This window comes from Moschus berezovskii, chromosome 15 (assembly GCF_049115385.1).
Source record: "Moschus berezovskii isolate FMDL1 chromosome 15, NW_MosBer_1.0, whole genome shotgun sequence".
Classification (NCBI taxonomy): domain Eukaryota; kingdom Metazoa; phylum Chordata; class Mammalia; order Artiodactyla; family Moschidae; genus Moschus; species Moschus berezovskii.
In genome coordinates, this window is record NC_142474.1 from 50,891,037 (window position 1) to 50,908,695 (window position 17,659).

At 40.5% G+C, this 17,659-nt stretch overlaps 1 protein-coding gene across 11 annotated transcripts in view; it reads left to right on the forward strand.

Annotated features, from left to right (window-relative positions):
* The window catches only part of ZEB1 (zinc finger E-box binding homeobox 1), a 198,426-nt gene extending 187,582 nt beyond the window's left edge, over positions 1–10,844 (forward strand). For all 11 annotated transcript variants that reach the window (XM_055429742.2, XM_055429750.2, XM_055429807.2 and 8 more), the window contains 3 exons: positions 3,740–5,550; positions 8,015–8,195; positions 8,321–10,844. In XM_055429742.2, coding sequence (XP_055285717.1) covers positions 3,740–5,550; positions 8,015–8,195; positions 8,321–8,919 — 2,591 coding nt within the window. In that variant the 3' untranslated portion in view covers positions 8,920–10,844. The remainder of the gene's footprint in view (positions 1–3,739; positions 5,551–8,014; positions 8,196–8,320) is intronic.
* Positions 10,845–17,659: the final 6,815 nt, after the last annotated feature.

Consider the following 17,659-nt stretch of genomic DNA (forward strand, 5'->3'; position numbering starts at 1 on the left):
CTCAATAGTGTTTTCATTCTAAAGTAAGATTCTTCCGTAGAGGGCAGTGATATTTCACCAAAATGCGGTTCAGAAAGAGAACTGCCCCAGGGTGCTCAGTGGATACCATCCAAGTCTACAGCTCCCAGAGCCTGGTGGTTTATTCCAAGAGGAGATTTCGAGCAGGGCTACTCCAAGTCATCCCAGATAAACAGAAACCAAGCGTAAAGCATTTAGAAAGTATATCAAGACAGTGCTGTGACAATTTCATTATATCCTGTACAATGTTAGTCCATAGGAGATTGGAAAATGCTTTTTAATGAAAAAAACAATGATCATTCACCACATGTAGTTTGAAAGCACTGTTTAGAGTACCTAATAATGAATGAACCTCATCCTTCAGGAAACTCTGGGGTTTTTTTTGCAGCTGAGTTTTTAAAAGGCATTGAAGTTCAGGACCCTGAAGTTATGTGCCCTAGATTTGCAAGGATCTCTTCTCATGTCCATGAAATGAACCCTATGCAGAGTCCTGTGTGTCACCGTCATATAAACTTTGCACATGGGAACTGTGCAAAGGGGCTGTGAGGTGGCCAATGCAGCTGCCCACAGAGAGGGTACCAAAGAACCCCTGCACCCAGGCGGGGAGGCTCCCCAGCAAGTAACCTGGGTTTGTTCCACGGCCTGATAGTCATTTCAGCCTAGAAAACTTTTATATCAGGTGCAACTGAACACCACCTCAGCCATTAGAAAAAAGTCAGTGTGCATAATGTATCAAACTGAGCAGCACGACTTCCTGTTACAGTAGTAGTTACAACACTAACCGAGGTCAATAACTGAGGTGCTGTGCTTCAGCTATGAAGTTAGAAACACGGCTTTTTCTAACAAACATAATGACTTTGGCTTTAGAATAATTGTTCTGCAGTCTTTTTTTGTAGCAGCTGTAAAATAACAGGGTGATTCCCATAATAGTAATGGTATCCAGCACCTGCTGGACACTCAACTGCATTAAGTTATGCAGCTCTCACAGTAACCCTGGGAGGTAGCTGATACTATTTCCTCCTTTTTGACTGATGAGAAATGGAGTTTCAGAGAACTTAGCTTCTCCCCAGTCACTCAGCTGGGACACAGCAAAGCTGGGCTCTGGGACACAGGCCTCCTGACTCCAAAGCCACTGCCATCCCCACTGTGCTCTGTAAAGACAGAAATAATCAATACTACAGATGCTTCTTTTCCTAGTCAGCAAGGGAACAAGCATGTAGTTCATCTAAAAAGGTCATCAAATAATTAAGAATGTTAAGAGAGATGCAAAGACATATCCCTTGTTTAATGCCCAATGGAAATTTTTATCCGATGCATTTTGAGTATTGAATCACATTTCAGGCATCCCATTGGAAAGATATTGATAAAACTGGAGAGTCTCAGAGGTAAGTTAACAAGCGGGTAAGAGTTCTGAAGAACACATCCCATGAGGAATGTACGAAAGACCTAGACACGTGTAACCTGCATGAGGGAAACTGAGGGATACTTGTGACAGCTCTTCATCACATTGAAAGTCTGGCTTGTCGAGGAAATGTTAGGCCAGCTCCATGCGGCATCAGAAACAAACAGGGAAGGCCAGCTTTGGCTTAGTACTGACCCTCCGTCTCACTGCTTTTCTAAAGAGTCACTAACATTTCTTGAGAGCGCACTGAGTTTTGCTACATCATCTGTTACAACTGCCAGAACAATCCAGTGAGTGTGTATCTACATTTATGCACCAAAACACTGAGGCTTGGACAGATTAAGAAAATAGACATAGTATGTGACAGAGCAAGAATCTGAACTCAGATCCTGGTCCTCAGCAAAGCCAGACTAGACTGCCTTCCTCAGATCTGTTCCTTTTAATAAAAGAGGTTAAGCAGAGATGAGCTGGTGCCAAGGATGATATGAAATGAACCCTTCATTGAGAAGGAGGCTATACTAGAGGGCTTTATTAGATTCCTTCCAACTCTAATTTGATTATGCAGACACATTTGAGAAAATATAATGCACTTGTTTTCATCTTTACAAATTGAAATTCCAAGACTAGCAGGTCCTATGCTTTCTTGCTGCTTTCCTTTTAATCATTAAAAAGAAAGGGGGAGATAAAGAGCTTTATTTTGCTACTGAGTGGATAAGCAGCATCGCCACACTTCATCATTGTACAGTTAGCCACTCATTCATCTGGCAGGGGCTTACAGAGCAGCCCTGTGGCCTGCACGCAGCAGGTGTGGGGAGTAAACGGCACTGAGACCCGGCCCCCCTGCACCCAGGCACTGGTAACCTTCAGACTATCCGTTCATGAACTAGAACATGTTCAAACTAAAGTAAAAAAAAGTTGTGCTGTATGAAAATATTCCATTCAACTCAAAAATTTCTGTCAGCGTACCCCTAGTGATCTAGAAGAACACCTTGTACCCTGGAAGGTCTTGGGGAGTGACGTAAGGGAGGCCTCTGCAAGCACGAAGCTTGTTTGTTTTCCTGACATTTCATAAAGATGTTGTATTTGTGCAGCAAAAGTATACTCTGTGTTGTAATACTTAAATGTTCTAAGTTACTGTAACCACTGTCACTGAAATTGAAACTCCAAGATGCTTTTCATACCAGGAGGCTCAGTGGTAAAGAATTCACCTGCCAGTGCAGGAGGCACAAAAGACACAGGTTTGCTTCCCACATTGGGAAGATCCCCTGGAGGAGGAAATGGCAACCCACTCAGTATCGTGCCTGGAGAATCCTATGGACAGAGGAATCTGGCCGGCTACAGTCCATGGGGTTGCAAAGAGCTGGACACGACTGAGCAGCTGAGCACACAGCGAACACTGCCTTATTTATCTAGAAGTACATACATCCCTCTTGGCTCAGCTGGTAAAGAATCCGCCTGCAATGCAGGAGACCCTGGTTCGATTCCTGGGTGGGAAAGTTCCCCTGGAGAAAGGGATAGGCTACCACTTCAGTTGTACTGGGCTTCTCTGGTGGCTCAGACGGTAAAGTATCCGCCTTCAATGCAAGAGATCTGGGTTTGATCCCTGGGTTGGTAAGATCCCCTGGAGAAGGGAATGGCTACCCACTCTAGTATTCTGGCCTACAAAATCCCATGGACCAAGGAGCCTCGTGGGCTACAGTCTCCTTGGGGTCACAAACTGTCAGACACGACTGAGCAACTAAGCACATGCATACATCCCAGCTTAATAAGCCAAGGCTTGTAACAATACTTGTATTTAAACTTTTCTTCCCCACTGAAAAAGGTCTTTTCAAGGAAACCTATGAATATAGGAAGGATAGATATTCATATGACTCATACAGTCAAGGATAGATGTCCACACTTATTAAGTCTTATGGGAGATTTTGCTTCCTTTTGTCTAATATTAATTTCTCCTATAGATGGTTAAGTAGAGTAAAATATAGAGAATTACATAGTTTAGTGACACAGGATAAGAAAAAAATTACTTGAAAGAGTGGGATATAATTTTTTGGTATCTGAGAAAGATTTGAACTGTAAAAAGTGAGCAAAACTGTTATACGCACCTGAAGAGAAGATTCTCTTACTGGTCAGCATGTAGTTCAGACGAACATTTCACTGGTGCTTGACATTTATGTAGGTTTTCAACTTAAAAGTGATGATTCTAAATAAAACTGTATCACAAGCGTACATGGTAACCCCCTTTTAAAATTGATACTGCTTGTTTTAGGGAAAATGTGAATATGTGAAAATTTACAAATGTAACTTTTTGTTGTTGTTTAGGAGAGAAGCCATATGAATGCCCAAACTGCAAGAAACGTTTTTCCCATTCTGGTTCCTACAGCTCACACATAAGCAGTAAGAAATGTATCAGCCTGATGCCTGTGAACGGGCGACCAAGAACAGGGCTCAAGACCTCGCAGTGTTCCTCTCCCTCCCTCTCGGCCTCCCCAGGCAGTCCTACGAGACCACAGATGCGGCAGAAGATAGAGAACAAGCCCCTTCAAGAGCAACTTCCCGTAAACCAGATTAAAACTGAACCTGTGGATTATGAGTTCAAACCCATCGTGGTTGCTTCAGGAATCAGCTGCTCAGCCCCTCTACAGAATGGAGTTTTCAGTGGTGGTGGCCCCTTACAGGCAACCAGCTCTCCTCAGGGTGTGGTACAGGCCGTTGTTCTGCCAACAGTGGGTTTGGTGTCCCCCATCAGTATCAATTTAAGTGATATTCAGAATGTACTTAAAGTGGCGGTAGATGGTAACGTCATCAGGCAAGTTTTGGAGAATAATCAAGCCAATCTTGCATCCAAAGAACAAGAAACCATCAATGCTTCATCCATCCAGCAAGGCGGCCATTCTGTTATTTCAGCCATCAGTCTTCCTCTGGTTGATCAAGATGGAACAACCAAAATCATCATTAACTACAGTCTTGAACAACCTAGCCAACTTCAAGTTGTTCCTCAGAATTTAAAAAAAGAGACCCCAGTTCCCACCAACAATTGCAAAAGTGAAAAGTTACCAGAAGATCTTACTGTTAAGTCTGAGAAGGACAAAAGCTTTGAAGGGGGAGGGAATGACAGCACTTGCCTCCTGTGTGACGACTGTCCCGGGGACATCAATGCACTTCCAGAGCTAAAGCACTATGACCTGAAGCAGCCCGCCCAGCCCCCTCCGCCCCCAACCCCAGAAGCTGCCAAGCCCGAGGCCTCTGCTCCATCGGGGTCCGGAGATGGCAGTTTGTCTCCCAGTCAGCCACCTTTAAAGAACCTCTTGTCTCTTCTGAAAGCATATTATGCTTTGAACGCACAGCCAAGTGCAGAAGAGCTCTCAAAAATTGCCGATTCTGTGAACCTACCACTGGATGTAGTGAAAAAGTGGTTTGAAAAGATGCAAGCAGGACAGATCTCAGTGCAGTCTTCTGAACCATCTTCCCCGGAACCAGGCAAAGCCAACACCCCTGCCAAGAGTGACGATCAGCCTCAGGCTGCAGATGCAGATGAAGCCCAAGACAGCACAGGGAACCGCCAGAGCCCTCTGAAGAGAGCTAGCTCTCCCCTCTTACCAGGGGGCTCGGCCGTCAATGGTTCCAGAAGCAGCGCCTCATCCCCTTCCCCCCTGAACCTCTCTTCCTCCAGAAGCGCACAGGGTTACTCATACCTGACAGAAGGGGCGCAGGAAGAGCCACAGGTCGAACCTCTTGATCTTTCACTACCAAAGCAGCAGGGCGAGTTATTGGAAAGGCCAACTATCACTAGTGTTTACCAGAACAGTGTTTATTCTGTCCAGGAAGAACCCTTGAACTTGTCTTGTGCAAAAAAGGAGCCACAAAAGGACAGTTGTGTTACAGACTCAGAACCAGTTGTAAATGTAATCCCACCAAGTGCCAACCCCATAAATATTGCTATACCTACCGTCACTGCCCAGTTACCCACGATCGTGGCCATCGCTGACCAGAACAGCGTTCCGTGCTTGCGAGCACTGGCTGCCAACAAGCAGACCATCCTGATCCCCCAGGTCGCCTACACATACTCGACTGCAGTCAGCCCGGCGGTCCAGGAAACACCCTTGAAGGTGGTCCAGCCCAATGGAAATCAGGTAAAAAAGAATAAAAAAACACTCCCAGCCCCAATCCATTGATCAAATGCTAGTTTGATTTATTTTAGTGAATTTCTCTAATAAAAACCAGGCATGAGAGAGCCAAACAGCTTGTTAAACTGTCACGTTTGAAAGTAAATAGCTGACTATGTGCCTTAGCTGCTGTGGCATCTTGGCTTTTGTTGTTTACTAATCCAGAGTGCACTGTTTTTCCATCTATTTCCCATGAAGTGATGGGACCAGATGCCATGATCCTTGTTTTCTGAATGTTGAGCTTCAAGCCAACCTTTTCACTCTCCTCTTTCACTTTCATCAAGAGGCTTTTGAGTTCCTCTTCACTTTCTGCCATAAGGGTAGTGTCATCTGCATATCTGAGGTTATTGATATTTCTCCCAGCAATCTTGATTCCAGCTTGTGCTTCTTCCAGCCCAGCGTTCCTCATGATGTCCTCTGCATATAAGTTAAATAAGCAAGATGACTGGATGGCATCACCGACTCTGTGGACATGAGTTTGAGTGAACTCCGGGAGTTGGTGATGGACAGGGAGGCCTGGCGTGCTGTGATTCATGGGGTCGCAGAGAGTCGGACATGACTGAGCGACTGAAATGAACTGAACTGACTGAATCCAGAGTGTAGTTTTCAACTGCAGTTTTAAGTGTTATTTTGCTGAAAAGGGGGTCGATGGGTCTCAGCTATAAGATTGACTGTTTGAAACTAGAGATGGAAGAGGAAAGTAAAAATCAAATACTCATTAATTGGACTTCTGTTTTATAATTAAGTTCCCAGAATTCATCATAGTTTCTGCCTTGATTATGATCATCAGTAAATGAAGATTTGTTCACAGATGTTTTACACCAGGCAAACTTAGCTCTTACTTTTTGTGTTAACCTTTGTTTATAAAAGACTTTAATGAAGCAAACAAAAATTAAGTATATAAAGAATTCACCTAATGAGTTTACTGATGATTTTATAAGCTTATAAACTAGTGTTCAATCATAATAATACATGAGGAAGTACAATTGTGAATCTGTGTTCGTATTTTCCTCTGTAACACTCTTCAAATCCATGACAGTTATGATAAAGCTATTTTGCATGACTGTTGTGTGTCTCACTGTCCAGGCTTTTTCTGTGTCACTGACCTTGATGTCTCCATTTTTTCCATCAATTTCTGATTGAAGCAAATGAATACTGGAGATAAATTTAATCTTTTTTTCCAAATACTTGCTATAAGAAGATGTGACTAAAGTAATTATAATATCCTGTTCAAGGATGTTTTGCTACTTTTGTATCCTTAAATATTGCTACCAATGGGGCTTCCTATAATTGTGGTAACCTTGAAAAAGTTTTCACATGGCTAAATTTTTCATGAAATCTAAATTTTAACTGTATAAAACACTCTTCACACCTTTGAAGAATAAACTGAGAAATTTCAGTTAACGAGATCCAGTAACAGGAAGAGAGTCCCTTTAACACCATTGGCAGCTTACAAGTGACAGAAAAATGTCTGTCAGCACTTTGCCCACCTTGTTGTTGTTTAGTCGCTCAGCTCAGATGTATCTGACTCTTGGCGACCCCATGCCCGCCAGGCTTCCCTGTGCATGGAATTTCCCAGGCAAGAATACTGGAGTGGTTTGACATCTCCTCCAGAGAATCTTCCTGCATTAGGGATCGAACCCACATCTCCTGCATTGGCAGGCGGATTCTTTACCACTGAGCCACCAGGAAAGTCCTCTCCTCTCCCGCCTTACAAAGCTGTAAGAAATTGTGGGAAACCTCTAAACTTGTGGAAAATGTGTGTTTAGGATGGAAGTCTTCAGGAAAGACACAGGATCTTAGGGCCCCAATCCAACTGCAGGCTCTCTGCAGAATTCTTCCACCTACAGGAGACCCTGCTGCCAGTTTTCTCCCTAACCCTCACCCAAAGCTGTGAAGATTCACCATCAAGCAAGGATTCTTGTTTAAAAACACAGACCTGCCTGCATTTTTTTTCATCTTGCTTCTTAGAAAAGTGATAGAACAAACCTCTCCCTCTTTACAAGGAGACAATGAAGTTTAGTTCACAAAATTCTGAGGTCCTGGAAGATACAATTTAAAGACCACTTTTAAGAAATAGAGTCTTAATTTTCACTTAGTAAAACCCAGAAGGTAAGTGATGCAGTTAGAAATTCACGAGTATTTAGCAAACTAGTAAGTTAAAACATTCGGCAAACTTGTCACAGATCAGTGATACATAGGGAACTAAGTGTGTTCTCTGCAGCGTCCTTTCTTTCAGTGCCCACTGACCCTGGGCTGCTTTGCTGTTGTGACCGCACTGCCCCCTCACCTGAACCTTCACTTGCAGCCTGCTTTGGTCAGGTTGTTGAAAGCGGAAATCAAAGTGGTTCCTTCAGCTCTGCTTTTATTTATGTCTGTCGTTTATCCTGTAATCTTAAATGAACTTTTCCTACTTACTTTTCTCCTCTAGGATGAAAGGCAAGACACTAGCTCAGAAGGAGTATCCAACGTAGAGGATCAAAACGACTCCGATTCCACGCCCCCCAAAAAGAAAATGCGGAAGACAGAAAACGGAATGTATGCTTGTGATTTGTGTGATAAGATATTCCAAAAGAGTAGCTCACTGTTGAGACATAAATACGAACACACAGGTATGTATGTTAAGGAAGCTGCCAGTTTTGCAGAGTTGACTTGATGGCTATTTCCATAACCGGAAGTGCCCCAAGGCCTAGCAGCTCCATGCCGTTGTATTTCATAAATGTGCCCTTATTTTCAGGTAAAAGGCCCCACGAGTGTGGCATTTGCAAAAAGGCGTTTAAACACAAGCATCACCTGATCGAGCACATGCGCCTGCACTCCGGGGAGAAGCCCTACCAGTGCGACAAGTGCGGGAAGCGCTTCTCCCACTCGGGCTCCTACTCCCAGCACATGAACCACCGCTACTCCTACTGCAAGAGGGAGGCCGAGGAGCGGGAGCCCCCCGAGCCTGGGGCTGCAGGCCCAGGGGTCCCGCCCGAGCAGCACGCGGGGCAGGGCGACTCGGACGAGAGGGAGAGCTCGACGCGGGAGGAGGATGAGGACAGCGAGAAGGAGGAGGAAGAGGAGGAGGAGGAGCGGGAGCTGGAGGAGCTGGAGGAGGAGAAGGGAAGTGGCGCGGCGCGAGGGGCGGAGGAGGTGGAGGAGGAGGTGGAGGACGGGGAGGAGGAGATGGACGACGAGGAGGACGAGGACGAGGAGGCGGAGGAGGAGGCGGAGAGAGCAGAAACGGAAGGTGTGGGGCAGGGGGCGGGGGCTGGGAGCCAAGCCCGCAGCTTAGAACACAAAGTCAGTGAGGGCAGCGAGCGGGTGTCCGAAGAGAAAACAAATGAAGCCTAAAAGTTTTTCTAGAAAAGAAAGAAAATTCTAATTGGTAATGAAGTTTTGTTCTATATTATACATGCTTTTCATGGAAACACAGTAACCTGTATACTGTGATTTCTGTTCACTACTGTGTAAAGTAAAAATTTAAAAAAACACAAAATCAAAAAAAAAAAAAAAACACAAAAAAAAATCCGGGTGTGCCTGAACCTCAGACCTAGTAATTTTTCATGCATTTTTCAAAGTTAGGAACAAGTTTGTAACATGAAGCAGATTAGAAAACTTAATGACTCAGAAAGCAGAGATTTAACAGGTTAAAGAAAGCTGATCTAATTAGATGAGCACCTGACATTGTTTCATTTTATCAGTATTAATTAGCACTCTTACGTTGGTTTATTCTTAAGCTGTACAATTGGGAGAAATTTTATAATTTTTTATTGGTAAACATATGCTAAATCCGCTTCAGTATTTTATTATGTTTTTTAAAATGTGAGAACTTCTGCACTACAGAATTCCCTTCACGGAGAAGTATAATGCAGTTCCAAACCGTGCTAACTACCTTTTCTAAATTCAACCTAGAAGGTAGTCATTTCTAATATTTAGATGTCACAGTAGAGCGTATTCTCATTTAAAGTGTATTGTTAGCCTTAAGAAAGCAGCCGCTAGAAGAGCTGAAGTTTCTTACTCATGTGGTTTAAAATGGAGTTGACGAGATTGCCGTTGAGTTCTGATTGCAGGGACTAACAGTGTTGATACTGGTGAGACAGCAGAGACGTCAGAATCAGTGTTCGTAATTGTGTTTGCGTACGTGGTACACAAATATGAAGGATGTGATATGAAGCTTTGTATCTCCTCTGGCCTTAAGCAAGACCTGTGTGCTGTAAGTGCCATTTATCAGTATTTTCAAGGCTCTGACCAGCCTCCGTTCATGCGTGGCCTACAATAACTAGCATTTGTTGATTTGTTTCTTGTATCAAAATTCCAAAATAAAACTTAAAAACCACTGACTCTGTCAGAGAAGCCAAACACTGGGACATTTCACCCTTTAATTCCTCAGTATTCATTTTGCGTTAATTGACTTTCAGAATTTCTCTACTGAAACGAAAGGGAAATTTTCTAATCTGCTTTATCCATGTACTTGCAATTCAAACATGGACCTGCCATTGTTATTTGGCTCATAACTGTTTCCAAATGTTAGTTATTATGGACCCAGTTTATTAACAACATTAGCTGATTTTTACCTATCAGTATTATTTTATTTCTTTTAGTTTATAGATCTGTGCAACATTTTTGTACTGTATGTCTTCAAACTTGGCAGTATTAATACCCTTCTTACTGACATATGTACTTTTAGTTTTAGAAAACTTTTATATTTATGTGTCTTATTTTTATATTTCTTTATTTATTACACAGTGTAGTGTATAATACTGTAGTTTGTATTAATACAATAATATATTTTAGTATGAAAATTTGGAAAGTTGATAAGATTTAAAGTAGAGATGCAATTGGTTCTCTTGCATTGAGATTTGATTTAACAGTGTTATGTTAACATTTATACTTGCCTTGGACTGTAGAACAGAATTTAAATGGGAATGTATTAGTTTTACAACTGCAATCAAGTCATTTTACCTTTACCCAGTTTTTAATATAAAACTCTTAAATTTTGAAATTCACTGTGTGACTAATAGCATGATGCTCTGCGGTTTTATTAAGAGATTAGTCTAACCATAAAACTCTCATTTCCTTAGGAAGCCAAATTAGGATAACCTCATGTAAACAGTGTTGGGAACAACGTTTAACATTTTGTGCCAATTTGTTCCTGTATTCATGTATGTAAGTTACAAATCTGACTCTTCATTTTTAAGTTCCTTGTTACACCATGGTCATTTTCTAGTTTTTTACCAGACTCCCCATCTCACAATAAAATGCATCAACAAGCCTGACTTGCTGTCCTTCTTTTAATCATTGTCAAGATTTTCTCTGGAAAACTCTGTAAAGTGGGTATACAGTCATCCTGCTCTTGGTTATCTTGGGCTGAGTTTGGGTAAACTCATTGGTTTAGACATTCCCCACTAAGTCAGGGATTTTCCTGCAGCTGATGTTTCTGGGAATGTCAGAAGTGACAATGAATGGCCAACTCAGAGCTTGCGTCCTCATCCAGAAGCTTTTACCCCCTACCCCGGATCCGTAACCTCTTACACTTGGGGAGCTGGGTTTCACTGTCTTTCCTCTGCACTCCCACAGCCTTTGCCTTCCTCACCTCAGCCCTCACACTGTTCACTCATGCCCCTCCCACAAGGACCAGGATCCTCTGGACCACCTGCCAGGTCACTCTCCTGCCCCAGTGCCCAGCACAAGTCCATGCGGCCGTGTGTGCAGAATGGTAATATAATTTGCATGTTAAAAGAGCTCAGCTATGTCTTTACTACTATTTTGCTTCTGTATCTGTTAAATGATTTCAGCAATTTGGTAATGTCCTTATTCAGGTCCTATTAAACACTAGACATGATAGACAAATAGTAAACTCTACCTGTCCTCCTGCCTTTCTGTTCTGATTTGTGAGTTTATTTCTAGGTGTCTTCCTTGTGCTTACCCTCATGGTACATGACACAGGTGCTCAAGGCCTCTGAGAGGAGTGCCAGCACCCATCCTAACAAACTCCATGAGGACCCCCTTCCCTTCTGATGGCCTTACGTTCCCAGCATGATTCCTCACTTCTTCTGTCACTGAAAAAAGCTCCCCAGTAAGCACGGTAGAAGTTTAGGAAACAAGAATAAGTAACGCTTCTTAGGACACATTCATACTATAGTCACTCTAACAGGAAGCTCAAAGAAGTCCGTGTTCGATTTATACGGGTAAATGGTTAATGAAAGAATTCTAGATTCATCAGAGAAGTTCTGAAGATGAAAACGCATCAGCATTTCCCGTCACTCCCCCAAATCCAGTAACAGTGTGTCACTGACCTATGCCACATGCACAGATTCCTTGCTGCTGTTCTCAAAGCTGATTTCGCAGAAGCCTTACAAGACAGAAACACCATGTGTCCATGAACACACACATATTAAGGAGTAGAATAAAATATCTGACACCAAGAGCCATGCTCTTAACTAGCCTGTATCACATCTCACGTGAGAATAGCCTACACTGTCTACATCTAAATTTAAGCCCGACTGTAAGTAATACGAGAAGAGGATGTCATAATGTGGAGAAAAAGAGAAGGGAGGGCAAAGACTTTTTCAAATCTGTGTGTAAACTTAAAATTAGCCATGAAAACATGAAGATGTGAACTTAGACTTCTTAAGATCAATGGGAACAACAATATTAGAACAACTATAATATGGACTTTGAACCTTAAAAAAGATAGAACATAAATTTCTCTGTTCTGGTGATCAAATACACAGTCCACTCAACAATTCACATTTTTTTTCAACAACACATGGGACATTCATGAAGACAAACTATATTATGAGCCATGAAACAACCTTCAAATTCAAAAGAATTAAAAACAAAGTGGTTTTCTCTGACTACAAAATAAACCAGAAATCAGTAACAGAAATACATCTGGAAAATCCCCTCCCCCTGCCTGCAAAACTATTTGAAACTATATAACATGTTTCTAAGTAAACATTGACAATAAAATGAACTAAATAAAAATGAAAATCCAACATCAGAAGTTGCAGTAACCAGTAAAAGCAGTGCATATAAGAAAATTCATAATATTAAATGGTTATATTAGAAAAGAAGGCATAAGCTTCCCCCTTTGGAAATTAGAAGAATAAAATTAAATCCAAACCAAGCAGAAAGGCAATAATAGAAGAACTTAATGACAGAAAAAACAGAAAAGCAATGAGTAAACCAACAAAATTAGAACCTGATTCTTTGAAAAAAATAGAGGTTTCTCTAGCCACATAGATCAAGAAGACAAATCGTCAAGAATAAGAGAAGATATTCTTCTTGCAAATTCTATAGGGTGAAAGGATGAAAAGGAAGCATTGTGAACTTTAAGCCAATGAACTTGAGAGCTTTGATGAATATGACACAACCAAAACTCACTATAACAAGAGATAGATAACCTTTTTAGTCTAATCACAAAGAAATTGCTAGTAAAAACCTTCCCACAGGACTTCCCTGGTAGTCCAATGGTTAAGAATCCACCTGCCAATGCAGGGGATGTGGGTTCAATCCCTGGTCCAGGAAGATCCCATATGCACTAAGCCTGTGTGCCACAAGCTCCAGAGCATGTGCTCTACAGTAAGAAAAGCCCCTGCAATGAGAAGCTAACGCATCGCAACTAGAGAGTAGCTCCCACTCGCCACAACTAGGGAAAGCCCATGCACAGCAACAAAGACCCAGTGCAGCCATAAATAAAACTTTTTAAAATCTTCCCACAAAGAAGACTACAGGACCAGATGGCTTCACCGGTGAATTCTTCCAAAATTTTACAGAAGTTATTGTACAAATTCCGTACAAGCTCGTCCAGAAAACAAAACACTTTTCCCGCCTTAGTCTGTGGAGCCAGCATTAACCTGATAGGAAAATCAGACAATGACATAATAAGTAAAAACTTCACACTAATATTTCTCTGAATGTAGATGCAAAGATCCTTGACAAAGTATTTGGAAATCATTTTGAGTAGTGTATCAAAAGGAAAATACTTTATGACCAAGTGGAATTCATCCCAGGACTGCAAGGTTGTTTTGCATTCAGAAACCAGTTTACGTCATTTTTGCATACTTCTATCATATTTACAGAGCAAAAAGAAAAGCCACATGATCATCTTAACAGGTGTAGAGGAAGCACCTGACAAAATTCTACACCAAGTCATAAAAGTCCTCAGCAATCTAGGAATAGAAGGAAATTTCTTCAATCTAATAGAGGGCATCTGCAACAAACCCCACAGTTATTAACAATAATTTTGAAAAATTGAATGGTTTCTTCCTAAAATTATGAACAAAGCAAGAATGTCTACTCTCACTTTTTTAAGCATTGTACTAGAGGTCCCATCAGGTGCAGCATGACAGGAAAAAGAAAGGCACACAGATTGGGAAAAGAGAAGTAACTTTATTTGCAGATATAAGGTCATCATGCAAAAATCTATCATATTTTTCAGTTCAGTTCATTTGCTCAGTTATGTCCAATTCTGCGACCCCATGAATCACAGCACGCCAGGCCTCCCTGTCCATCACCAACTCCCGGAGTTCACTCAAACTCATGTCCATCGAGTCGGTGGTGCCATCCAGCCATCTGATTCTCTGTCGTCCCCTTCTCCCGCCCCCAATCCCTCCCAGCATCAGAGTCTTTTCCAATGAGTCAACTCTTCGCATGAGGTGGCCCAAGTATTGGAGTTTCAGCTTCAGTAGCAGTCCTTCCAGTGAACACCCTACTGATCTCCTTTAGAATGGACTGGTTGGATCTCCTTGCAGTCCAAGGGACTCTCAAGAGTTTTCTCCAACACCACAGTTCAAAAGCATCAATTCTTTGGCGATCAGCTTTCTTCACTTTTATAACAGTGGTAAAATGGAAAAATAATTTTTTAATATATGAAACATTTAGGGATAATTTATCAAAGATGGGCAAAACCTGGGCACCAAAAATACTAAATACAGCTGAAAAAAAGATGCAAACAATGCAAATGAGAAGACAGTCCATGTGTATTGATTGATTCAATGTCATTGCTGTGTCAGTCCTCCTCAAATTCATCTATTGATTCAACATGATTCCAGTGAAAACTGAAGCCATATAATTGTGGAAATTGACAGCCTTATTCAACATTTATATGGAAATGCAAAGGACTTTAGGTAAGCAAAACAATTTTTGAAAAGAATTAAGTTGGAGGACTTAGATTACCTGATTTCTAGCCTTTCTATAAAGTTGGAGTAGTCAATACAGGATTGTGTGGGCATGAGAATGGACATACAGATAAGGAAAACCATTAAAAGTTAGGAGGAGACCCACATAGTCACAGCCAATTGATTTTTGCCAAAGGTGCCAAAATAATCCAATGGTTAAAGGATCATCTTTTCAAAATACACTGCTGATATTAGAACTTGATCCTTATGTCACATCATATGCAGGAAAATGAACTTGACCTTATGTCATACCATACACAGAAATTATTTCCAAATGGATAACATACTTAAATACAAGAGCTAAAATTATAAACCTTATGGAAGAAAACATAAGGAATTCTTTGTGACCTCCGATTAGGCAAATAGTTCATAGATAAGACACAAAAAGGATGAATGAGTCAGAAAAAAGTAATTGATGAGTTGAAATTACAACTTAAAAATTTTGCTCTCCAAAAGATACTGTTAAAAAAATCAGAAGACAGCCTGGGAGAATATAATTGCACACACTCATTTATCTACCTAAGACTATCAGTAATACCAAATACTGTGCAGAACAGAAAGCAACTGGAACTCTCATACATTACTAGTGGGAATTTAAAATAGTACACCCACTTCAGAAGATAGTTTGTCAGTGTCTCATAAAGATAAATACAGTTAAATACTCACTGGAGACATATTAGTACGTCTTTTGTTATCATTATTGATTGGAGACTTAGCAATACATCTTTAGAGAGTAATACAATTAACATAACTGTGAAGTTATTAGAGCCTAAAATTGATCAAAGGTTCATTATGCAACTTGTGACTGTCGTTATCATTCACATTTTGCTCCATCAGACTTTTGTTCAAACCTTGTATATATTATAAACACAAGTTTATTAACATAAAATTTTCAAAAATGACTGATTGTGGAATTTTGAGTGAAGAATTTTTCAGTGAATTTTATGCAGATACTTTCTCTGATTGTTCACACAGCATGTATACTAGTATCTCATAAGATGATAATTCTTCAGAATGTTCTGATTCATATGGTATGAATATTAAACCAACAAAAAGACAAACCTTAGTGATCGCTTCTGATATAAAAAGTGAAAATGAAACTCATGGTGCTGGAGAAGATTTACAGGTGTGTCAGGTGTAACCACTGAATGTAATAACCTGCAAAGTGTTTAGTGAAATGAATTCATTTCTGGCTGGCCAAAATAAAAATCACCAGCCACAAGTGTTAGTTTCTGCAGAAATCCCCCAGTTAGTATTGAATTGATACCCAGAAATCCCACTCCTTGGTGTTTACCAAAGATTAATGAAAGCATAAGTCCACTGAAAAATTGTATTAAAATGTTCATAGCAGTTTTAGCCATAATAGTCAAACTGAAGATAACCCAGATGTCTAGCAACCAGGGAATAAATACACTGCAGTATTCCACACAATGGAATACCACTCAACAATAAGCAACACATACAATATGGATGAATCTGAAGAGCAGATATGCTAACTATAACATGAAGAGTGGTAGCCATACAGGAATACACCTTTGCAAAAATTAAAAATTAGCCTTTTAAATGCCTCCATTTTCTTTATTAATTAAAAGATCAAAACAAAACAGGTAGTAAGCACTGTCTTTGTGTTCTAAGTATACTGAGTTGTGATGCAGAGACTCAATATTTCTGTTACTGGATTAGGCTTCTTTTAGAGTACTAGAAAGTGGGAAGGGAACTCTCAAATGCAGAAACATTCAAGGCAAACTACAAGTTAAAAATTTTAAAACTAATCTCTTATCTTCATGGCTGGAAAAAGATATTCCATGCAAATAGAGACCAAAAGAAAGCAGGAGTAGCAATACTCATATCAGATGAAATAGACTTCAAAGGCTGTGAAAAGAGACAAAGAAGGACACTACATAATGATCAAAGGATCAATCCAAGAAGAAGATATAACAATTATAAATATTTATGCACCCAACATAGGAGCACCGCAATATGTAAGACAATTACTAACAAGTATGAAAGGGGAAATTAACAACAATGCAATAATAATAGGAGGTTTTAATACCCCACTTACATCTATGGATAGATCAACTAAACAGAAAATTAACAAGGAAACACAAACTTTAAATGATACAATAGACCAGTTAGACCTAATAGATATCTATAGGACATTTCACCCCAAAACAATGAATTTCACCTTTTTCTCAAGTGCACACGGAACCTTTTCCAGGATAGATCACATCCTGGGCCATAAATCTAGCCTTGGTAAATTCAAAAAAATTGAAATCATTCCAAGCATCTTTTCTGACCACGATGCAGTAAGATTAGATCTCAATTACGGGAGAAGAACTATTAAAAATGCCAGCATATGGAGACTGAACAACATGCTGCTGAATAATGAACAAATCATAGAAGAAATCAAAAGAGAAATCAAAATATGCATAGAAGTGAATGAAAATGAAAACACAACAACCCAAAACCTCTGGGACACTGTAAAAGCAGTGCTAAGGGGGAAGTTCATAGCAATAGAGGCACACCTCAAGAAACAAGAAAAAAGTCAACTAAATAACCTAACTCTACATCTAAAGAAACTAGAAAAGGAAGAAATGAAGAACCCCAGGGTCAGTAGAAGGAAAGAAATCATAAAAATTAGGGCAGAGATAAATGCAAAAGAAACAAAAGAGACCATAGCAAAAATCAACAAAGCCAAAAGCTGGTTCTTTGAGAAGGTAAATAAAATTGACAAACCACTAGCCAGACTCATCAAGAAACAAAGGGAGAAGAACCAAATCAATAAAATTAGAAATGAAAATGGAGAGATCACAACCGACAACACAGAAATACAAAGGATTATTAGAGAATACTATCAGCAATTATATGGCAATAAAATGAATAGCCTGGAAGAAATGGACAAATTCCTA